The 26,124-nt window shown below is 43.7% G+C and overlaps 1 protein-coding gene across 1 annotated transcript in view; it reads right to left on the reverse strand.

Annotated features, from left to right (window-relative positions):
• LOC310779450 (neuropeptide Y receptor type 2-like) overlaps positions 1-19,986 on the reverse strand; it is a gene marked incomplete at both ends in the record, with an annotated part of 45,085 nt that extends 25,099 nt beyond the window's left edge. The window contains 3 exon segments of the mRNA XM_083639983.1: positions 15,509-15,641; positions 19,877-19,930; positions 19,933-19,986. Coding sequence (XP_083496109.1) covers positions 15,509-15,641; positions 19,877-19,930; positions 19,933-19,986 — 241 coding nt within the window.
• Between the last annotated feature and the right edge of the window lie 6,138 nt (positions 19,987-26,124).

The raw sequence follows: 26,124 nt of genomic DNA on the forward strand, positions 1-26,124 counted from the left end.
TGCCACAATATTACTCTTTCTCTTGCTTCTTCTGTTTCATTGTTCCTCCCTCATCTCTCCCTCTCTCTCTCTATATCTCTCTCTCTCCCTCCCTCCCTCCCTCCCTCAGTGGTCAACCTTTCTAAAGGACCAGCTTGTTTGTTTGCTTCACAATGTTTCATTCCCATCAGTGGGCTCTGGCACAATGTCAGTAACTCTTTTTAAACCTGTGTTTACCCGGGGCAAGCTGACATTCACACAGTGCACACCACTGCCGTGCGGTTCTCATTCTTCAGGGCTGGAAACCACTTTCCCAGATCAACAGTGCAGCAGCCCTTCACAGCCCATCTCTTTCCCCCATGTCTTTAAACAGAACTCTTAATGGAGAGCGTGGCAGCCGTCCATGTTGGCTCTTGTTTTTATGGAATGTCTCTTCATGCTCGGTAACGCGCTTTGTAAACTCTGCTTTTTGAAAATGTTTCAATACTAAATCTTTATTATTGCTGTTGGCGGAGTCAGACGGTTGGTGCAGCAGCCTGGGAGCAGTTCACGGTCAATGGATCGAACCCAGAGCCTCTGGTTGGCAGATGACCTCAATGGAACCCAGCGACTTTGGTTGGCAGACGACCTCAATATCCGCTTCGCTGGAGCGAGTTCAATACAGAAAATATCCTGTTCCTGTTCAATGCACCTCACCTGCTGGAGGCATTGTGCATCCTGGGTCTATTTCATGAGTTTTGGGGGGTGTATGTTTCATCCTGGGTCTATTTCGTGAGTTTCGGAGGGTGTATGTTTCATCCTGGGTCTATGTCATGAATTTTGGGGGGTTTCATCCTGGGTCTATTTCATGAGTTTTGGGGGGGTTTCATCCTGGGTCTATTTCATGAGTTTTGGGGGGGTTTCATCCTGGGTCTATTTCATGAGTTGTGTGGGGTGTACGTTTCATCCTGGGTCTATTTCATGAGTTTTGGGGGGTGTATGTTTCATCCTGGGTCTATGTCATGAATTGTGGGGGTGTATGTTTCATCCTGGGTCTATTTCATGAGTTTGGGGGGGTTTCATCCTGGGTCTATTTCATGAGTTTTGGGGGCGTTTCATCCTGGGTCTATTTCATGAGTTTTGGGGGTGTAGGTTTCATCCTGGGTCTATTTCAAAGTTACTCACAAAAAAAAAAATTGGGAAAGATTGTTAACACATTCACTGCCAGCCGTTTTTTTTTTACTGTAGGTAGCTTCTGCCAAGCCGTTTTTTGAGGATTCTGGCTCATTTTACAAGAGCCGAGGATAATTTTCTGCTTGGACTTTGTGAACACGAAGTTCACAAAAGTACTAATAGAATGTGTGCTTTCTCTGTCTAAAAGAGTTAGTTTGTAGAGTTAGTAGTTATGTAGATATTAACCGTTGAGTACAGCATGGTTTCAGCGTCTGAGACAGGAAGCTGAGATAATCGCAGTTTTGTGAAATTCAATCAAACAGGCAGAACAGTCACTTTAACCATTTATTTTTGGCATCAGTGAGAGATCAGACATCTGAACAATATAGTTCTGAACACCCTCTCCTTCAAACTCCTCCCTCCGTGGGCGTGTCTGGTGGCGTTTGTCACAAGCCAGTTTCTCCTGCCTGTCTGAGCAGTGAGCAGCCTCCCTCTCTGGCGGCCCCTCGTCGGCGAGTGTGGCGAGTGTGGACTGTGGATAGGGCTCAATCGTTTCTTGGATTTTCGGTTGAGACCTTTGATGAAGCTTTGTGCGATTCTAGGCTTTATGCTGCCCACCCAGTCTATTTTTGGAACCCCCCACCGTTGTGCGCCCGTGTGCAGCAGCGTGAAAGCGTTTTCGCCTACAGTATGAGAATGAGGCTCGTTCGTTTCTGGGTTTTCGGAATGCGTGCGATTCTGGCCTTTCTGCGGGTGTTTCAAAGTGTGTTTCACCCATAATCTATTATGCAAATTTGCAATCCCCCACGCCAGCACCCAGGCACCGCTCTCCGCTCTCGGTGTGCTGCTGCTGGCGCGGCCGCTCTCGGGCGAGTCTGGTGACTGATGACTGTAAAATCGCCAAGCCATTTCCTTGAGAATGGCTTCCTCCCGCGGCTGTTTTTGGTTGGCTTTCTCTCTGTCGGGAGAGCACTGTCGCCACTTAGTTGGTCGGTAAAATAGATTATACACATTCAATACTTCCAATATTTTTATAGGAGACGTGGGGGGCATTGATCCACGTAGCACCGTCAAAAAAAAAAAAAAATCTTTTTTGACGTCTCAACTCGTCATTGGCAGTGAACGGTTGGATTGTGTTTGACGAGTCAACTCGCCATTGGCAGTGAACGTGTTAAGATCTGTGGAAAAATCATGGGGCAACAGCAGGCTGACCTGTACCACCTGTATTTGACTAGGCTGACCGTGAAGGCAGACAAGGTCTCCTCAGACAAAACCCATCCACTGTCAGCAGAGTTTCAGCTACTCCCTTCTGGTCGGAGGTACACATACCCCAAGATCAGAACCAACAGAGGGAAACATTCATTTATCCCCATGTCAATCATCCAGCTAAATAAGATGTGAGCTTCAGGGAAGCTGAAGTTTTTATTTGTTGTTTTTATTGTTATCAGATATGCACTTTAAATATGCAGGGCTGCTAACACGTGCACTTTAAATATGCAGGGCTGCTAACACGTGCACTTTAATACACAGTAGGGGTGTCACGATACACTCAGTTCACGATACGATACGTATCACGATACTGGGTTCACGATAACGATACGATACGATACGATTTTAACAATATCTTTTTTAAACTTGAATAATGACAATATATGACTGGAAAAGTAGTATTTTATTTGAAATGCACAAATACAAAACATGCTGTTGTGGGAAATTGTTATTACAATAACAACTAGAAAAAACATGAGATTGGAGATAAGGCTTATCTTGAAATAGAATGAGTTACACCGTCACTTAGATTTACTTTGAACTAAAAGGTTTCTCAGCAGTATAAATTCTCATTATGCATCTTCAGTTTTTCTTCAAACTCAAACAACAAGACTTTTCTTAGTCTATTTTTTATGCATCTTCAGTTTTTCCTGTCAAGTAAACAGTTTTGCCAGAAACTCAATTGAATGGTTTCTCTCCTGTATAACTTCTCATGTGTCTCTTCAGAGACTTGTTCAACTGAACTACTTTCCACACATTGAACTTCAACAAACAAAGACGTTTCTTTGTCTACTTTTGGAAAAAAGAAAAAAAAAAATTTTTTTTTTTTTTTTTTTTTTTTTTTTTTCACGATATGAGATTTCATCTCAACGATACATATCGTGACGTTTTACTATCGCGAAATTTCGTGGGACGATATATTGTGACACCCCTAATACACAGCATTATTGCGTATTTTTGTAGTATTTTTGACCACTACAGATGATTTTATGATTTTTATGAGTTGTGTATGTTTTTATTTTAATGTGTCTGTGTCCTCATGTACTTACTGTGCTGTACAACAAATTGCCTCCTTGGAGGACATTAAAGTTTTCTACTACTATTTCATGAGTTTTGGGGGGTGTATGTTTCATCCTGGGTCTATGTCATGAATTTTGGGGGGTGTATGTTTCATCCTGGGTCTATTTTGTGAGTTTTGGGGGGGTGTATGTTTCATCCTGGATCTATTTAATGAGTTTTGGGGGGTGTATGTTTCATCCTGGGTCTATTTCATGAGTTTTGGGGGGGTGTATGTTTCATCCTGGATCTATTTTGTGAGTTTCGGAGGGTGTATGTTTCATCCTGGGTCTATTTCATGAGTTTTGGGCAACACAGTCTCACAGAAAATTGTAAAACAGCAACGTTTTGGACCAACGTTGCTATGTTACAATTTCGGCTCGGAAATTGTAAAATGGTAATGTTCTGAGATTTTAAGGTTAGGGTTAGGGTAGAGGGAGGGGTTAGAAACAGAAAATCTCCGTAAACCACGCCCAAACCACACCCACCCCTGTATAAACGTACGTTACCATTTTCCAATTTCGGAGCCGCAATTGTAACATAGCAACGTTGGTCCACAAATGTTGCTATTTTACAATTTTTTTGGGGGGGTGTATGTTTAATCCTGGGTCTATGTCATGCGCTTTGTGGGGTGTATGTTTCATCCTGGGTCTATGTCATGCGTTTTGTGGGGTGTATGTTTCATCCTGGGTCTATTTCATAAGTTTTGGAGGGTGTATGTTTCTCCTTGTTGTCACCTCCACATGTCCAGCAGCTACAATGAGGTGAGCTGAGGTCGACTTTGCATCCAATTTGCCTCACACTTTTCAGAACAATCAACCCCCCATGCTGATGTTACTGCACACCCAACCCAACATGCGCACACACGCACGCGCTCTCAATCCAATTAATTTAATTATTTATTAGATAGCACAAATTAAAACGACAGGGAATCAAATAACAGGTTAGACAGTTAATGGGCACCTCAGGTACACATAGCACCTTCTCCTCCACACAGCCAGGCTGCCTCTGACAGCTGCAACAGAGCAGTATTTGGCACACAGCAAGGCTGCCTAGCTGAAACAGAGCAGTATTTGGCACACAGCAAGGCTGCCTAGCTGAAACAGAGCAGTATTTGGCACATAGCAAGGCTGCCTAGCTGAAACAGAGCAGTATTTGGCACACAGCAAGGCTGCCTAGCTGAAACAGAGCAGTATTTGGCACACAGCAAGGCTGCCTAGCTGAAACAGAGCAGTATTTGGCACATAGCAAGGCTGCCTAGCTGAAACAGAGCAGTATTTGGCACACAGCAAGGCTGCCTAGCTGAAACAGAGCAGTATTTGGCACGCAGCAAGGCTGCCTAGCTGAAACAGAGCAGTATTTGGCACACAGCAAGGCTGCCTAGCTGAAACAGAGCAGTATTTGGCACACAGCAAGGCTGCCTAGCTGAAACAGAGCATTATTTGGCAGACAGGCAGACAGGCTGCCTATGACAGCTGAAACAGAGCAGTATTTGGCAAGCTGTTTTGGCTTTGCTCTTAGACATGCCAGCCATGTTCAGACCACTAATGGTTAATTTATGTACATGGTCCAGGGTTTTGAATATGAGCACACAGTCAAAGTTGGTTATAATTTCAATTAGTGTGTGTGCGTGCATGTCTCTCTCTCTCACACACATGCATGCACACACACACACACATGCACGCGCACACACACACACACACACACACACACACACACACACGCACATTACATTTTACATTACATTATGGCATTTAGCAGACGCTTTTATCCAAAGCGACTTACAATATCACATTTGTCAACAGTAGGCTACAGAGCTGTACTGGGCTACCTGCCGCAGCCATCCGACCGCTTCAGCGCATTCAGAACGCTGCAGCCCATTTGGTGTTCAACCAACCTAAATTATCTCATGTCACTCCTCTCTTCTGTGACCTTCACTGGCTTCCCATCTTGGCTCGCATCAAATTCAAGACACTGCTACTGGCCTACAGGGCAGTCCACATGACAGCCCCTCCGTATGCAATCTATGGTCAAGTTCCAAACTTCGCATCGCTCCCTCTGCTCCTCCACCCGTCCAGATCGCCTCCCTCCTCCACCACAGCGTTCTTGTTCCTGGCACCACAATGGTGGATGAGCTAGAATCTGGAATCTAAGTGAAGACACCGGTGTAGGCGTGGCCCAGGCGTGTCCGTGCTAAATACTGGCCTCTTACTGTATCATCTGCCTCCAGCAAGTGTCATTTTGCACTCTGGAGAAGATACCATCACCATGTTCTGAGCGTAAACACAGGTTTGGGTGTTGCCCATGCCAAAATAGGCGGTCTGGCGCAATGTGTTAGGAAAAATGCCCTTGGCTGCTCTCAATTTTAACACCACCTAATAGCAGGTGTTAGCGCTAAAAAACCCACTGCTCTTGAGTGCACGCAGTATTCTCCGCGCAGTGCAGGAAATCCTTGCTTGGATACATTACGCATGGCATGGATGTCCCTCTCTCTCCAAAACCTCACGCGTGCACACACTCTTCCCTCCTCAGAATGTCACATTTATTTTCAACTAGGCCTATAGCCTACATTGCAGAAAAAACAGTTTTATTAGGCTAAATAATTCCTGGCCATACAGGTCTGTGGTTTTAGGTGTAGGCTATAACAGTAGATTACTTTTGAGAAAGTTGTGCCAGCCAGTACAGTAACCTCTTTACGTACAATTACAAGCATACAAGACCAGCTTCTCCACAGTGCGGATGGCATGACATCAGTCAATAGCTTAACCCGAGTGGACAATTCTGATATATAGGCCATATTGTGACTAGCATTTTCGTTTACTTCCGTTCCCACGGCAGGGGCACTACACACTTTTTTCTCCATAAAAGAGATCTATAGGTAGAAAGTACAAATAAAAAAGTTCTACTCGTGTTATCCTGCAGTATTTTTATAATCAGTGGTCAAAGACGGCACTATTTCTTACTAGGCGTACTAATCTGTGCAAGGGGAGTGGTGTGGTTTTGGTCACGTGGACCAATCGCGTAGCCGCTTTATTCCCTTGCCGTAATAACATTAGAGCCATGGCGACCACCAGTTCAAGCAGCGAAGAGGGGAAAAAGAAACCAAAACAGCTGAAAAAAGTGCGTAAAAGCCGGGAATCAAAGGACTCCAAACGATGCTATATGCACTTTTTGTCAGTACAGAATGAGGACGTGCAGGATTTTACCCAGACAAGGTGGGACACTTACAGGTCTGTCGTCAAACAGTGGCTTTGTCTGGACGGCGATAGTAAAGTTATCGCTGAAACTTTTAAACATTGCGTGGACGTGGATTTTGACCATGTTCCCGAGGACGCTGGATTTCACCGTTACCGTCGCTTTATTTGTAAAAGACGTTTGGGTTTGGCTGAGAAACGCTGCACACAGATGGTGCAGGGGGAAGAAGAAGAAGAACCAGATGCAGCCGCAGCCTCGGACAGCATCGGCCCCGACGGAGCCACGTCTGAAACCCCCCGAAAGAAACTTCGGTCTCGGACAGGTTTGCCCGTCCGTTCTGCTGGCCCTGTCCTTCCAGCCATCTGCATCATTTGTAAAAAGGTGGACAAATATATTACTGTTGGTGGAAAACGGAAGAAGGATCAACTTTCACAAGCAGAGACAGTGTCTGCAGGTAAGCGACCCCCCCCTCTCTCTCTCTATCTCACACACACACACACACACACACACACACACACACACACACACACACACACACACACACACACACACACACACACACACACACACAGAGAGAGAGGGAGCATTTTCTTTTATTGCCTTGATCTCCTTGCCCCCCCCCCCCCTCTTTTTTCTTGTAATAACAATAAAATGGATAAAAGATACAAAAACAAATGTCACCCACTTTTTTTTAATTATAAAATGTGTGATTTGACAGTAAAGCTGATTATAACTTTTTTTTGTTTTCAGGCCAGTTGCGGAAGGCTGCTGAGAAGAAGGAAGACTCTAGCGTTCTTTTGCATATCAAAGACAAAGACTGTGTGTCTCTGGAAGTGCGTTACCACAGGTCCTGTTACAGAGAATACACAAGGTCCTTGTCAAAGTCTACGGCAACACATAGCTACTGCAACCACAGATGAAGTGTGAGTTATTACATTGCATTAACACTGCACATTTCAAAAGTAAGGCTTTGACCTACAACAAATACTATTTTGTCTGTCTTTAGATACAATGTTGACAGCAGACCTCTTTGCACATGTTAAGTATTTTTTTGTCTGCGTGTGTGTGTTTTCAGAAATGAACAACAACCCTTTCCTGCCAGCTACAAGATATTCTGCGAACGAGTCATCCGTCAAAGGATTATCGATAAACAAGAAATCCTGAAAATGAACCAACTAAGGAAGAAGTTCATAGACATCGTTAAGAAGAATGAGGATATTGATGCTTCAGACTACAGGTAACTGTGTCCTTGACAGTTCAGTAAACAAAAAAGAACCTCTTTCATACTGAAAAGTTTCCATTTTATTGATTTATTCGCTCACAAGAAAGGCTGACAGTATGTTTTAATGTATTTGTTTCTCATTGTGAAAAAAATCCCTTTATTTATACATTTGTGCTCGTCTTTTTCTATATTTTCATTTTGCAGGCAGGATAAACTGAAAAAGCGGTTGGCCCGTGATTTCCCCCAGCTGGTGTTTCACAGCCCTGCAACGCGCAACATCTCCGAACTGGTTTTTGTTGAAACATTATCAGCAGATACACTGTTAGACAGGCTACCGCATCCATCAGACACGACAACAACTGAGTCAACCGAGGTAAGCCAAGCTGAAAGTGACAATGAACACACATCTGGACAAACTACAGAGCACACAAGGACACTGTACAGTGCAGGACTGATATTGAAGAGACTTGTGAATGAAACTCCCGGGATGAAATGCCCCTGGCCTCCCACAGCAGAGGATTTGAATGTTTCTGACGCAAAATCTGTTGTGCCAGTTGAACTATTCAATGTGATTTCCTGGATTATAGGTGCAACAGAGGAACCAACACTAGACCATTATGTTGATATTCCTGAAGATGTGAACCTAAAAGTTTTATCTGTTTGTCAAGACATTGTGTATCTTGCTTCTAAAGGTCGGAAGCAGACGCCTAAGTCACTGTGTCTTGGTCTAACTGTTCGCCATTTAACAGGTTCATCCAATGTTCTGTCACTACTGAACAGATTAGGACACTGTGCTTCATGGAACACAGTTGTCAGTCTAGACACTAGCCTAGCGTCACTACAACTTCTAGAGGGCAGAGACAAAATCCCTAAGGGGTTCTCAAAGAAGGCACCAACCATACTGGTGTGGGATAACATCGATTTTGGGGAGGAGACACTGTCAGGTCGTGGAACTACTCACCATACAAATGGCATTATGGTACAAAGTTCTGTTGTTGAAACAATGTCTAGACCAGACAGACAGCCACTGCCGAAGTCAGTTTACACATTCAAAGCACCTCCTAGCATCCCGCTACAACACTATCCACAGACTAAAAGACAAGGGCCACAGAACTTGCTTCAGGATGAAAGTGTTCCATTGCAGGTGGAAACGTACAGGTTGAACACTGTGTCTGCTGCCAAAACAGAACTGGCATATGTTTTAGTGAAGAACACAGATGCTGAAGCATGTACAGTACCAGGCTGGACAGGTTTCCACACAATGCTACAAAGTGATGCCACTCTACCTAAGTCAGCACTGTATTATCTTCCAGTCATTGAGGCTTCACCGACAGAGATGTCAACAGTTAACACTATTCTGAAGCGAAGTGTTGAACTTGCTGATCAGCTAGAACTGGACCATGTTAATTGTTAAATTGTTAAATTGTTAAAGAATTGCCACACTGCCTACATCCAGTTAAATGCAATGCATAAATGCAAACAGCACAGACTACTTACACAGCCAACAGAAGGTTTTATTGTGATGCATTTGTATTAGGGATGTCAACGGTTAACCGTTAATCGATTAACCGTCGCTAACGTCGTTGTTCGGTTATTGCTGTCGGTCTATCAGTTAATATTAAAAAAAAAAAAAAATTTTTTTTTTTTTGGTCTATTTACTCAATGAGCTCATGCCCAAACAAGGCGTGTCTATTTCGATGCTGAAATGTTAATGCTTTTTGTGTTAGAAATTCTAACACAAAAAGAATTTGTGTTGAAATGTTGATGCTTTTTGTTAATGCTTGTTAATGCTTTTTGTGTTAGAAATTCTAACACAAAAAGCATTAACATTTCAGCATCTAAATAGACACGCCTTGTTTGGGCATGAGTTCATTGAGTAAATAGACAAAAAAAAAAAAAAAAAAAAAAATTTTTTTTTTTTTTAACACATTGAGTGCCAGCCATGTTTTCATTCCTGTAGGTAAGTTGTGCCAGGGGTGTTTTTGACGATTCTGGCTCATTTTAGAACAGCCGAGGATTCTTTTCTGTTAAGAATTCATGAACACCAATCATCTAAAAATAACTAATAGAATGTGTGCTTTCTCTGTCTAAAAGAGTTAGTTTGCAGAGTTAGTAGTTATGTAGATATTAGCCGTTGAGTACAGCATGGTTTCAGCGTCTGGAAATTTATTCAGAGATAAATGGCTTTTTGTGAAACAGTCACTTTAACCATTCATTTTTGGCATCAGTAAGACCGTCAGACATTCTAAACAATAGTTTTGAACAGTAATTTCCTCCATAACAACAGGAAACACCCCTCTCATTCAAACTCCTCCCTCCGTGTGTCTTCTCCTCCTTCCTCCTGGCTCTAACAGCGGGCGTGTCAGAAGCGCGTTGTGCTGCCTGCCTGTCTGTCTGCGTGCCTGCCTGCCTGCTTGCCTGCGTGCGGGGACGAGTCTGAAATGGATTACTGTAAAATCGCCAAGCCATTTCCTTGAATGGCTTGCTCCCGCGGTGTGTGTGTGTGTGTGTGTGTGTGTGTGTGTGTGTGTGTGTGTGTGTGTGTGTGTGTGTGTGTTCGCGCGTTGCTCCGCGGCTCTGGGGGGGAGGGGATCTCTGTCCGTTCTGTGTGTGTGTCTCCGGGCTTCTGACTGTAAAATCGCCAAGCCATTTCCGCGGGAGGCGGCTGCTTTTGGTGTACGGGTCCCGTGGCTGTGGCTTCTCTCTGTATCTGTCGCCACTTAGTGGTCGGTAAAATAGATTACACACATGCTCTTGCTCCTATAGTTATCTCGAAGATGTAAAAGGGGTTGATTGATGTCCCACCGTCAAAAAAACATGTAAGACGAGTTATTTCGGCTCTGGCACTTAAGCGTTGGATTATGTAAGACGAATTATTTCGGCTATGGCACTTAAGGTGTTAATATTAAAAAATTATGAATTAACCGATAGGTTAATCGATTATTAGCGTCGGTTAATCGAAAGTGAAATTAACCGAAAATTGACATCCCTAATTTGTATGCTATTTTGTATTTTCATATATTTCCTTGGCGGGGGGGGGGGGGGGGGTGTACAAATGACAGATGCTGTGACACTTTGTGGTACTTGAATAAATGTTTCATACCATATGTTGTAATAATTCTGACCTCTAGTACTTTAATTTTTAGTCTTGTCCATTTTTTGCATTATTCCAATTTAGGGGGCGTGGTAACATTTTGATAGATTTTCTGCCATTTTGGTCCAAGGTGCCCTGATTTTCTTTTCTACCTTTCATTACACAGTAGGTTGAGACATTTTCTATGTATGAAACATAAGCTTTTGGCACAATTTACTGTGGAGGTTTCATTGTACTGTGTGGCAAACACTTAAGTTGAAGCATATTCTTTAACAAATATGCTACATTTCATGATCTAAATTCACATGAGTAAACTAAAGGCACCAATACTTGTTTCAGATGTTAAGTATATGCATTTTAGCATTTATGACATTTGAGAAAGATTTTGTGTTGCCAAAAACACATTTTACAAGCAAAAACAGCAGCACAAGATTTTCGTTTTTTGGTTATAAACTGTTTATACATTTCTGGCTGGTGACAAAATACTGCAGGATATTATGAGTAGAACTTTTAACCCAAAGTCCAGAAGGGCATTGTCTATGAAAAAATGCATTGAATGAGTAGTGCCCATGACATGGGAACGAAACTCATTTTCTAAGCACTTTTTCATGGGTCCCAACACGGCCTAGTATAAGGCAACTCAAATAAATACAGCTGTTAAACGAATCAACGACAGACCCAGGGATGATCTCTTCCAGAGAAAAGCTAAGACCAAAAATCCCTCTATCATTTAGACCACCCAATATTCTAAATGTTCTGAGCAGATTAAAGGGGTTATCAATAACCATTGGCATATACTCAAAACAGATACTAGTTTACAGAACATCTTTAAGGATCCCCCTTTGGTTGTTTTCAAACGAGGTGTTAATTTAAGAGATCGTTTAGTTAACTCCGATTTACCCCCTATTTCTGTTGTGCCTTCTCAAACAGTGTTGGCACCTATTCCAGATGGTAACCGCCGCTGTGGGGCTTGTGCTCAATGTAACTACTTCACCCACCGATGTAGCACCTTTCAGCACCCCCACACTGGGAAGCCCATCCCCATTAAAGGGGTTATCACCTGTTACACCAAATCAGTTATTTACCTCATCACCTGCCCCTGTGGTAAGTCCTATGGTAAAACCAGCAGAGAATTAAAAACCCGTATTTCCGAACACCGCAGTACCATCAGGTGTAAGAATCTCAACTACCCTGTAGCAGCCCATTTTGTAGAGGAGAATCACCCCATCTCCTCGCTCAGATACATTGGGATAGAGAAGGTCTCCCTCCCTAGGAGAGGTGGGAACCTAGAGAATCTCCTTTCTAGGAGGCAGCACTTCTATATTCACTATCTAAACACCTTATCTCCTTTTGGTCTAAATATTGATTTTGAACTAAAATGTTTCTTATAATTTTTTGTTTTCCTTACAGGGAAATTGACGTCACTAGGCCTTTTCACTGCATCGGCTGACTAGGATGTACTGTTTATGATGCCCCATAGGGGTCTGATGCTCACTTTGCATCCTACGGCTTGTTTGTAAATACTCTGTAAATATTTTGTAATTTGTCTCCACTTGGAGCTGTATTAGCCTTGTTTGGCCCACTATGTGTTTTTTTTTAGGTGGGCCTCTTTCGCAGCGGCCATTTTGTGTCTTGGGTGGAGGTGGCGTGGGTGCACCAAAACCTCAATCAGGGTCTCCTGTCTTTGGTTCATTTAGGTGTTCCGGTCCTGGGTCCCTGGTTGGTGGGTTGGTTGCACCTCCTTCCTGCCTTTTGGATGCAGGGTGGCAGCTGTGAAGGAGGTCCATTGTAACTTTGTAACACCATCTCCTTTGTGAATTTTCACTCTGGATGGTTTTTACCATTCATTGTTTGTTTGGCTGTAAAGGTTATATATTGTAACTTTTTTGTCATTGGAAAATTGTGCTTTTCACACTTGGATCACTTATAAGTTCTCATTCACTTGCAGTGACTGACTGATCCTAATTGATTGGTTGCACCTGATTCTAATTGATTGGCTGCACCTGTGGTCTAGGTGTGTCTCTGTTACAAGACTGTGCTCTTCACCTTGTTTGTACATGACTTGACAAAGGCCACCAGGCCGAAACGTTGTCCGTCTATTAAATCCATTGCATCGGAGCCAGAGTGTGCGGTTTCTATTCTTTTTTTAGATATTCACTGCGTAACTGTGCAGCAGAGCCCTTTGGTGTGCTACAAATGGATCGTTCCAACAGCACCAATTTTCGAATGGTTTATCTAAATCAAGAAATGATCAATCACAATGGGAGAGAGGGTTAAAAATGGGGAGACTCCTGTGAAAATCTATGCCTAAAGATTCTGAGAATCCTCTCAGAGAGCTCCTAACTTAGCCTAAAAATTCCTAGCAAGGAGTCTTAGCTTAGGAGTGATTCCAGAACATTCTCAGAGAACTCTGAGCAAGGAATGGACAGAAACTCCTATCTTAGTGAGGAGGTGTGGTTGACCCCGTTGCCAGGTATGAGTCATCATTTCAAAAGCTGTGATTGGTTGATCCTAAAAGCTAGATAAAAATACACTTTTGATGATAATGGGCATAGAATGGACTGCCAAATCAATAAACTTAATCATAGAATCTAATCTCTATGAAGACTGTGTAATTATAAATAATATTTTACATAAAAAGAAAATCTCTGTTAAATGAATAGTAAGCTATACTTCAAAATTATCTTAAAAAATGTGTGAAAACTCAGGCCCACTTGCACAGTATTCACATGCTGATAGTTATATTTATTTGCGTCCATGAATGCCCTTTTGTGAGCCTGTAAAGTGTGGACATCCAGCGGAAATGAAACAAATTGTGTCATAATATGAGGCTGTGACAGCGCTGTCAGTGTTTGCTTGATGACCCTGCTGATGGAGGGTTGTGACAGACCCAAGTCATCACTGCTGCATTGTTGCATTTTACCTGTTGCTAAATACCTCAGTGTTGTGATGACTTTCATTTCCGGTGATATTGCATTGTGGCGTTGGGTTGGAGAAGTAAGCGCATCTCTAATGAGATCAACCACGAACATGATTCCTGCACGATCCAATCTGTAGCGTTTAATTAATTCACTGTCATCCAGTGTTTGGAGAATATCTCTCCTGCCTCTTCTTTCCGCCATTTTCTCCTCTGCTTAGGGAACTCCTAAGCCTCTTAAAAGTCCTCTTCCCTGCTCTTAACAGATTTCACCTTAGGAGCTCTCTTAAGAGCTAGTATTCTTTAGGAATACCTTTTATCTTTACTAGGATCTACTCTTCACTTTTAGGGGAAATTCTAAGAAAACATCATGATTCTAAGAATTTTCTTAGAATTTGGCCACTAGGAGCAACTCTTTGCACTAAGAATCTTTAGGAATACGGGTGTTGGCAGGTATGATGTCCAATGTGTGGCCCTTCGCTTAGTTGATGTAAGTCAGTATAGCCCTCTGGAGAAAAAAAATGCCCACCCCTGATAGAAACTCTATATGGTGTAAAACTAAAGAAAGTCATTTTGTGTCAGCTGCTAAACAACCACTGCTTTATAGCGCATTGCACCAACACAGATCTATTATTTGTGCAGCCCCGTATTTATTTACTAATTCATTTATTTTGTTCCTAGTTTTGGTTCAGGGGTTATTAAATTATCTAATTCCCTGTGGTGTTTATAATGAAGAGTGCACACCCTATCGCCTTTCACTATTTATTTCATTTGTTTGTTTGTTTGTGTGTTACTGAATTCATTCATTGTTTAGTTGTCAGCCTATTTAGGCTGTTGGTTTTTCCAAACAACTATTTCCCCCCTACTTTTAATACTTTTAATGAAAAGTGTGTTTGGAATAAATTGCATTTTTCTTATCAACTTGTTCACTCGTGGCACTTGAGTGGAACGGAAAAGGCAAAGTAATTTCAGTAAAACTTCACAACAAACACACAGCTCTCTCTCTCTCTCTCTCTCTCTCTCTCTCTCTCTCTCTCTCTCTCTCTCTCTCTCTCTCTCTCTCACACACACACACCCTCTCTCTCTCCTCTCTCTCTCTCTCACACACACACACACACACACTCCCTCTCTCTGCTCTCTCTCTCTCTCTCTCTCTCTCTCACACACACACACTCCCTCTGTCTCTCTCTCTCTCTCTCTCTCTCTCTGACCCAAACAAAGCCTTAGACAAATCCCATCCATCACAGAGAGATAACATGCAGCTGACAGATGTTTGTTGAGTCATCACTCCCAATGACCTACAGGAGGTAGGCAACACACACACATGCACGCACACACACACACACACACACACACACACACACACACACACACACACACACACACACACACACACACACACACACACACACACACAGGTCACCATTTCTGTATGCTGGAATGCATTTTCCAGGTCACATGACTCACAGCACTGGAGTACAAATATAAAGAGAGAGAGCAAGAGAGAGAGAGCAAGAGAGAGAGTGTGTGTGTGTGTGTGTGTGTGTGTGTGTGTGTGTGTGTGTGTGTGTGTGTGTGTGTGTGTGTGTGCGTGCGCCTGCGTTGCTTGTGTGTAAAAGCTTACCGACAGCCAGGTTGGCTATGAAGAAGTTGGTGACGGTGCGTAGAGTCTTGAAGCGGTAGATGACGTAGATAACCAGCGAGTTACCCAGAACCCCCAGCACTATGATGGTGCTATAGGCCAAGATCAACACCACCTAGAAACAAACAACAACAAAGTGTTTATTTTCAGGATCAGATTTTAATCACACAGGCAATTCAGGCCAATATTCCAATATCAGTGAACCGTTATACCCAGTGGGCTAGCTCGTAGCTCCGTTTCAGCAGGCAATGCAGAAGTAACTTAAACCTGCATTCTTTTGAATGGCCTGCAGGGGATGACTTATGGACTCAATCTCTAGTTTCAAGTCTTCTTCAACACAGCATGATGTTCATTTAGTAAATTATGGTCCCATTTAGAGTCAAATTGATGACAAAGCAGACTGTGCTTTGGGGCGTGATTGACAGGTCGCCTGTCCAGTGATCGTGCAGCTCGCCGATCACGGACCAAATTGACGTCACTTCTGGCTCCAAATAACCAAGATGGCGACAGTGAAAATGCCAACCTCGAGGCTTCAAAACACGAGTCCTAAAACGAGTGTGTGATGTGCACGGTACGTCCATATATTTATACGGTCTGGCAGTGTCATTCTGTCAATCCAGCAGCACTACACGCTTTTATTTTCAGGTAGATTTTTGTTTTAAGACATCACATGGAAGAAGGCAAGAAGTAGCCACAATCTGGCAAGAAGTACAACATTAAAAGTAGAATTTCCTGTAGATCTAAATTCGTGGTGTACTTGTTAAAGTGCCCTTGTTCAAATGTTTACGTGGGGAAAACTCGTAGAGAACTCAAAACCTGCATCTCCGAGCACAAAAGTAACATTCATAATAAGGATGAAAAATCGTCTGTAGCGAGACATTTCAACGCTATGGGACATGATGTTTGCACTCTGAGGTTCCAGGGCATAGAAACTGTCAGTCCATTGAGAAGGGGTGGGGATAGAGATAGGGCCTTGCTACAAAGGGAGGCCTTTTGGATTCACACTCTTCAGACAGAGCATCCGAAAGGACTCAATGAGGAACTGTTATTAGGCTGCTTTCTTTGAATCTGCAATTTTCTATGAATATATTTTTATTGTACTTAGTAATATGCATTCCAGCCCTAGCTTAATCTCTCCTGTCTGTTACCTACAACACAGCAGGACCTATTTCTAGGCCATTACAGTAGAAATATGTGCAATTATCTAAGCATAATTCCTTTAAAAAATGTATATTGTATTTTGTTTTGTGGTCACGCATTGTTGTATGTAGACATTTTTCTTTGACATTGGAACTTGTGCATTGGTTGGTTCTTTAATTCTTTATATACTGTAACTGAATTGTGATATTTCGTTTATTGAATGGACTTCCGGTCTCATTGTATTTAAGCGTAATTTCCGCCTGACACAGCAACACGCTGAAGTGAAGAAGGCCGTTAGGCTGAAACGTTCGTGTCTGTGTACCTGGTGAAACTGGAATAAACACAAAGAAAGGACATTTTGTGTGCTGGCTCTCCTTCTCCATCACATGGGAAGACCAGCTCTTTTGGCAACACTGAGGCAGAGATGCTCAAAAGTCATTTTTTGCAAGTCCAAGTCAAGTCACAAGTCTTTGGTCACAAGTCCAAGTCAAGTCTCAAGTCTTTGAGGGGAAAGTCCAAGTCAAGTCTCAAGTCCCTATGGAGTGAGCGAGCGTTCTATCATCTGCTGCATGCCATCCGGTCTGCTTAGAACACTGCATAGCTAAAACTAAGGAATTCAAAGCATGTACTGTATTATCCTCAGTCCTTATCTATTAGAATACAGTAGCAGCAATGAGTAGAGATGACATTAGTAGACATTTCCTTAATGTTAATGCACCAAAAAATAAATAAAGAAACATAAGGATTGTTCACAAGTCCCAAACCTTCAAGTCCAAGTCAAGTCTCAAGTCTTTGAGGACGAGTCTCAAGTCAAGTCTCAAGTCACTGTGTGGGTGACTTAAGTGCGACTCAAGTCCAAGTCTCAAGTCCAAGTCCCCATCTCTGCACTGAGGTAATGGATCCTTGGCCAGGTCTTTGAGAGCATGTATTTAATGGGCGTGTCCCATCATGAACTCCAAGCAGTTTAAAGGTGGAGACTCTGCTGATGTTTTGTCCAGAGATTGTTGGGGGCGGTGGACAGGGGATGTTGCCCTCTCTCCTGGCACTGATTACCAGTGTTCGGAGTAACTAGTTACTAAGTAACTAGTTACTGTAACTTAACTACCTTTTTCAGTAACTAGTAATCTAACTAATTACTTTTTCAAATTCAGTAACTCGGTTACAGTTACTAAAATAGTAACTGGGCTAGTTACTAGTTACTTTAGGACATGAAAATAACGGACAACTTCAGAGGATTACCCAGTTTCTGATCCTCAGACCTAGTCCGGGGAGAGAGCTGCAGCCAGAGCCCCAGAGGCTAAGGACCTTGATAGCCTCCCCAATAAGCGAATGTTCAATGCCACACGGTGGCACAGCAACACTAACATAATGTGTGCATTAATAACAATCGAAGCGGACTTTTAAATGTAACGCAAAAGTTACTTTCCCTAGTAACTAATTACTTTGAAGTAACTGGTAACTTTAAAGTAATTAAATTACCTTTTGAGAGAAGTAACTAGTAACTGTAACTAATTACCAATTTTCAGTAACTTTCCCAACACTGCTGATTACCATATCCATAGCTCCATTTTCCACTGTGTGTGCAAATGTAAAGGAAGTGGAGCACAGACAGATGCTTTCACTCTTTGGCTTGATAGTAAATTCATATTTACTATATCCACAGAACACTTGTTCACTCATGTACATATTGTATATACATTTACTTGATTTGATTGCACTTGCAACGTTGCGATTGTCTTGATCTAGCTTTCCTACATCTTATCTCTGTATATCGATCTGACCGCTACGCTGCATACAGACACTAAGACAAATTCCTCATGTAACTTGCGCAAAAAAAAGCGATTCTGATTCTAAGAAAGTCATTTTAAATTCACATATTTAAGCAGAAGACTTTAATAATAATAATAATAATAATAAATTCAATTTAAAAAGCGCCTTTCTCAGACTCAAGGACACTGTACAGTAAGAACAAAACACACTAAAAGAGACATAATAGGCAGAAAAAGGAGTAAGAAAAGGGGCTAAAAGGGTGCAGTAGAGCTATCCTGAGCCCAGGCTATGCTCAGGGAAAGCAAATGCAAATGACTTTAAGAGAATGAAAATCTGTTGGCTGGGTTTTGATGCACGCTTCCATCAGCCATGATGCAGTGTGTGTGTGTGTGTGTGTGTGTGTGTGTGTGTGTGTGTGTGTGTGTGTGTGTGTGTGTGTGTGTGTGTGTGTGTGTGTGTGTGTGTGTGTGTGTGTATGTGTGTGTGTGTGCGTGCGTGCGTGTGTGTGTGTGTGCGAGAGAGAGAGAGAGAGAGACATGCTATCAGCATGTTACAGCATGACATTATGTTCAGACAGCAGCAGGCAAATCCGATTTGTTTTTTTTCAATTCTAATCTTTCATGCTGATTGTCCACATTGTGATTTACACGAGATCCGATTTGTGTTTTGGGATTTGTGACAGTTTAATCGCTTGCTGTCATCATGACGCCGGTCGTCATAGTAACGCCTCAGGTCTCTCAACTCTGGCTAATGTCTCGAATGGCTCGATGCCGCCTGGTCAGAGGCAACAAGTCATGTCTCCAACTGGGCATGTTCTGAAGGCAGCGTAGACATATCCTTTTTGATCAAGCTATCCCACAATGCCCTGCGGCGTCTGCTCAACTCCATCGACAGGGAATTTTTTTCATTTTGTTTTGTCTACTGTGAAATAAACAGTTTAGTCAATGGATATTCTATTTTGATGCATAATGCTTATTTAAGAAATTTGTTCTGACTTTCGGATTCACTGAAAACAGACTTTTGAGGAAAACAGACTATCCGTTATGTTCGCTTACTAAGCAGTTGTTACTAAGCTTGTCTGAGGAAGAGCGTGTGTGCTCGAAACGTCACTACTCTGTTTAATAAAAGGTAAATGGGAGCTCATGCAGTGTGCGGACCTTCTCTCTTCGCTTACTAAGCAGACCATTAAACTATAGCCTAAAAGCCCATTACAGTATGTTAAAGCCTAAACTCTCTCTCTCTCCCTCTCTCTCACACACACACACACACACACACACACACACACACACACACACACACACACACACACACACACACACACACCGTTGCATGCCATTTCCCACAGGCATGAAGATCCATTTATCATAAATAAATGCTTGGGTTCAGATTTAAGCATGAAATTGTCACTTGAGAGCCGTTTTAGCGCTGAGGGTATTTTACCTGTACACTCAGCAGTTTGATGGGGTCCTCGGGGAAGTTGACACCCTCAAAGTCGATGGGCGGGGGCAGAAGGGAGGGGCTGGCCCCGCCCGCGCTGGAGCCGTAGTCATGGTAACCGGGGTCGTCATTGGACGGGGCGAAGAGGCGGAGCTCGTGCTGCGAGGCGTTGGCTTGACTGACAGCTTCCATGTCCAATCATACGTCTCGGCCGGCCAACGCCATGTCACACTCACACTAACACACACACACACGCACACGCACGCACACACGGCCTGGAGAGAGGAGACACACAAAGGCAAAAACTGGTGAGGAATACAGTCGAAACTGGAAGTAATGATAGTGCCAACGTTTTTAGCTCAGACACAGCCTTCTTCGGCTGTGTCATTTTGGGTTTCGACTGCTCCACAGCGCCGCCGCCGGAAGTATCGGTTCTAGATATATTTTGTAGACATTGTTACCTCCTGTCTACATTCCAAATCTAAAATTCAAAATCACAAAGTACATTTATTTGCATTCATTTGATTCCCAATCACGACACACTGGTAAGAATGATTAATATCTAATAAAAAATGCTTTGAAATGCAAAATACTGGCATTTTAAACATACAAAGATGCGATTAATCGCAATTAACTATAGTTAATCGCAAGATTAATCGCGATTAATAAAATTAATCGTTTGACAGCCCTATTATATATATATATATATATATATATATAAAAGGGGGTATAAGTTGTTTGGGGAAAAAGTCAGCCAGCCCGGTGGCCGAAGGAAAATATGTCGGCGGCCATGTTTGGAAAGTAGTGCCACTTCTTTTCCTTCCAAAAATACATATTATGTGCATGTTGGATTTATATTTCATTGTGTGGTGAGTACATGAAGCACAACATGTATTTTGGCACCGTGAGATGTGTGCTTTGGCATATTTCTAACAGCTGTACCATTAGCCTCCATTCTATGGTGATACTAACTAACTTCACGACTGTAGCTCACTGTAAACTGAGCGGACAGTGCCGGTAAGGCATGGTGTATCTTGGTTATGTGGCAGTTTGGTAGTTTGATGGATCGACAATAAAGAACACACGTTTGGAACAGTCTGTGATTTAGCCCAGGGGGGAACAAAAGCATTTCAGCACCTTGGAGAGCACCACGCTCAGCCTGAGTCCATTATTGGCAGTTTGCAGGTTGCCGGGTTGGGTTGGGTTGGGCATTATCACATAAAGGGGCAGGCGGGGCAGACTGGCTCTCATAACTGTGTGGGTTGGTGCGAGTCTGTAAAAAAAGAAACTAGTTCTGTGTTCTAAAGAGGGACTCAGGGACTGTTACTCTGAGGACATTTTAAATCACATGCTTTTGACTTTTGACTGAAGGTATGTTTTAGGACTTTTACTTCTGGGACATTCTCTGTTTTTCAGATGACATGTTGTGACATCCCACTCCCCGAAACTCCCTCAGGGGACACCCTCTGGGTATATGGGTGAACGGAGGCCTCAGGCAACACCCTCTGCGTATATGGGTGAACGGAGGCCTCAGGCGACACCCTCTGGGTATATGGGTGAGCGGAGGCCTCAGGCGACACCCTCTGGGTATATGGGTGAGCGGAGGCCTCAGGCAACACCCTCTGGGTATATGGGTGAGCGGAGGCCTCAGGCAACACCCTCTGGGTATATGGGTGCACACTGTTTGGTGGTCCTCCGGTTTGTGAAAAACAATGATGAGATGTTGTATAAGGCCTGTTGAGATGTTGTATAACCAGATTGCTCAACCAGTTTGTTTTTGGGAAAATATGGTAGTATGTCAAATTGATGTCTCACGGGTCAGGATTGGAAAATAGCATGGGGATTGAACAATTAAGGAAATGTCCATCTTGATATTGTGAAACGTTGTTCCTGGCCGAAAGTCACTGTGACCTTGTAGGGATGTGGAGCCTGTTCCTCGATAACACATTCCAAAGTTGTTGTGACTAGTGTATATAAGCGCGACATGTACCATGCAAAAGTTCGTTCTTCCTCCACATCTGATGCGGACCTGTCAAGCAGTTAAGAGCTACCAATAAAATATCAGCAAACTCCAAAAGAAGACCTTGTATCATTATTTCATTTGTTTGTTTCATTTAGTTGCATGCGTTATCGAGAAAATACTTAGATAGGCCGTGTTAGGAATTTGTTAATACCCAACATAACTCTGCAGCTCATAGGTCGGAGGAGTCACACCAGCTCTGTCTTAGCATCTGAACACACATGCGCGCACACACACACACGCACGCACGCACGCATGCACACGCACGCACGCACGCACGCACACCACGCACGCACGCACGCACGCACGCACACCACGCACCCACGCACACCACACACGCACGCACGCACACACACACACACACACACACACACACACACACACACACACACACACACACACAGGGCAGATGCAACCCTTTCCATTTCACAGCTTTGGCCTTGAGGTATATTGCGACACACACACACACACACACACACACACACGAATCAACGCATGCACAAACCAAACAGACTCGCAAAGCCCCACATGGACAAATTCACACTCATGCTAAAAAACAACACACACTCTCTGCCCCCCCCCCCTCCCCGCCTCTCTCTCTCACACTCTCACACACACACACACACACACACACACACACACACACACACACACACACACACACACACACACACACACGAATCAACGCATGCACAAACCAAACAGACTCGCAAAGCCCCACATGGACAAATTCACACTCATGCTAAAAAACAACACACACTCTCTGCCCCCCCCCCCCCCCCCCCCCCGCCTCTCTCTCTCACACTCACACACACACACACACACACACACACACACACACACCCTCCAGTGAGCTGATTCACTGCGCAAGCTGCCTGAGGGTGTTTGATTCCCACATGTTCCCTCCCCCTCGGCGGTGACATGATCAGAGACAGAGAGGGAAAGAGAGAGAGGGGGAGAGAGGGAGGGAGGAGAGAGAGACAGGGTTAGAGAGATGGAGAGAGCGAGGAGGGAGAGACTGGGTTAGAGATGGAGAGAGAGAGGGGAGAGAGAGATGGAGAGAGGGAGAGAGAGGGAGGGAGGGAGCGAGGAGAGAGAGACAGGGTTAGAGAGATGGAGAGAGAGAGGGGAGAGAGAGATGGAGAGAGGGGGAGAGAGACAGCGAGGGAGCGAGGAGAGAGAGACAGGGTTAGAGAGATGGAGAGAGAGAGGGGAGAGAGAGATGGAGAGAGGGGGAGAGAGGGAGGGAGGGAGCGAAGAGAGAGAGAGAGGGTTAGAGAGATGGAGAGAGAGAGGGGAAAGAGAGATGGAGAGAGGGGGAGAGAGGGAGGGAGTGAGGAGAGAGAGACAGGGTTAGAGAGAGTGAGAGAGAGGGAGGGAGGGAGCGAGGAGAGAGAGACAGGGTTAGAGAGATGGAGAGAGAGAGATGGAGAGAGGGGGAGAGAGGCAGGGAGGGAGCGAGGAGAGAGAGACAGGGTTAGAGAGATGGAGAGGGAGAGGGGAGAGAGAGATGGAGAGAGAGAGACACACACAGGGAGAGAGAGATGGAGAGACTGGCAGTGTTAGATGATGGACAAAAGATGGGGAGAGACAGAGCGGGATGGCTCGCAAACAAAGGTCCCACGGCAGATTGAAAGCCAGGACGTCACACAGGCTGCTGAGCCTGCAGGACGTCACACAGGCGTCATCATGACCAGTATCATGACCTCGCCGGTTGGATCCCAGAGGGTCGCGCCCCGCAGCAGCTGCTTCTTCAGTCAAGGCCTGCCCTGTTTCAGGTGGACTGCTGCCCCCAATCTGTATCTACGCTCATGACAGATCACCTGGCCCAGGCGCTTCCCACCCACTCTGCCATCTTACTCTTCCAATGACATCACCGCCCCGGAACCATCCCGAAATATCATTCCAACCACCTTGAAGTCAGTGTAAACAATCCAAAGTTCTAAATGTTATTATTTTCCTTTGTTATCGTCATCTATTAGTGGTTATTTGCATAAAAACACACACTTTGATTGGGTAATGATTTGATCTTTTTTTAAATATGTGCTTTGATTAAAAAAAAAAAGAAACTAAATTTGTAACTTGAGTTACTTGACAAAGTAACTGGTATAATATTACTGAAATCCTACAAGTAATCAGTTATATTACTGAGTTACTGCTAAAAGTAATATATTACATGTAATATGTTACTTTTGTAATGAGTTACCCCCAACACCTGTGTCTTGCGGTTTTCCAGACCTCGTTCGAGTGGTGTTTTCAAATCTCTGCGCTTGTTTTCACCTTCTTGGAGTAGGCTACTGTGTGGGCGGGGTTGACTTCATTAGGAGAGTTAGATATCACTCCTCCTGGAGACAACATGAGAATAGCTGCAGATTAGACTTTGATTTGCAAAAACATTTCTCAGAGGCAGAGCGGCTCAGAAGGCAGAAATAATCTGATGGGTTCAGTTACACCTCAGTGGAGTAAAGAACCACATGTTTTTAGAGTGCATGTTAGCTAGGCAAGAGTACAATTTATTTTCACCAGGGAAATATGACTTCTTCATTTGAAAGCTCAAGTGATAATATGCTTTGCCATATTGCATAAGTTATACATTTATGTCACTATAGGGAAATGAAGATGCCACAAGAGAAATACATAGACGTACTACTGTACGATAGATAGCCTGGTAGGAGAACAAACTTTTCTGAAGATTTTCTGAAGAACATTTCTTTCAGTAACCTCAAGTCTTTATGTCAACATTGAATTAAATCAGTGTGCTGTGAGAGCCTTGTTGTTCTTGGACTTCTCCACTGCCTTCAACACCCCTGCTGGCGGAGACGCTCTCTGAGATGCATGTAGACCACAACCTCATGGACTGGGATTACAGACTACTGTAACTGACCGGCAGGCTAGCGATAACAACAATAACAACAGTTTTGACCACAACTGACGTTATGGGGCAGGGTGGTGGACGGTGGCAAAGTGGTAGCGCTGTCGCCTCACAGCAAGAAGGGCCTTGGTTCGATTCCCACCTGAAATGTTGTGGGAGGGTGTGTCCCTATCTCCATGTCCTCAGTGCCCACTGCCCTGGTGGGATCATCAAAAAGGGTCCTTTTGTGTGGAGTTTGCATGTTCTCCCTGTGCTCCCCTGGGGTTTTCTCCAGATAGGAACCCGCCGCCAAAAAACATGGCAAAATGAAATACTGACGTTGTCCCGTTGGCATCACTTTTTAACACACTGGGTAACCCTTTTTCAACATGCAGGGTAGTCCAATAGACTTCTATAGAACTCCCACAACATGCAGGGTAGTCCAATAGACTTCTATAGAACTCCCACAACATGCAGGGTAGTCCAATATACTTCTATACAACTCCCACAATGTGCAGGGTAGTCCAATAGACTTCTATACAACTCCCACAATGTGCAGGGTAGTCCAATAGACTTCTATACAACTCCCACAATGTGCAGGGTAGTCCAATAGACTTCTATAGAACTCCCACAATGTGCAGGGTAGTCCAATAGACTTCTATACAACTCCCACAATGTGCAGGGTAGTCCAATAGACTTCTATACAACTCCCACAATGTGCAGGGTAGTCCAATAGACTTCTATACAACTCCCACAATGTGCAGGGTAGTCCAATAGACTTCTATACAACTCCCACAATGTGCAGGGTAGTCCAATAGACTTCTATACAACTCCCACAACATGCAGGGTAGTCCAATAGACTTCTATAGAACTCCCACAATGTGCAGGGTAGTCCAATAGACTTCTATACAACTCCCACAACATGCAGGGTAGTCCAATAGACTTCTATAGAACTCCCACAACATGCAGGGTAGTCCAATAGACTTCTATAGAACTCCCACAACATGCAGGGTAGTCCAATAGACTTCTATAGAACTCCCACAACATGCAGGGTAGTCCAATAGACTTCTGTAGAACTCCCACAACATGCAGGGTAGTCAAATAGACTTCTATACAACTCCCACAACATGCAGGGTAGTCCAATAGACTTCTATAGAACTCCCACAACATGCAGGGTAGTCAAATAGACTTCTATACAACTCCCACAACATGCAGGGTAGTCCAATAGACTTCTATACAACTCCCACAACATGCAGGGTAGTCCAATAGACTTCTATAGAACTCCCACAACATGCAGGGTAGTCCAATAGACTTCTATAGAACTCCCACAACATGCAGGGTAGTCCAATAGACTTCTGTAGAACTCCCACAACATGCAGG

This window comes from Poromitra crassiceps, assembly GCF_964638095.1.
Source record: "Poromitra crassiceps genome assembly, chromosome: 7".
NCBI lineage: Eukaryota > Metazoa > Chordata > Actinopteri > Beryciformes > Melamphaidae > Poromitra > Poromitra crassiceps.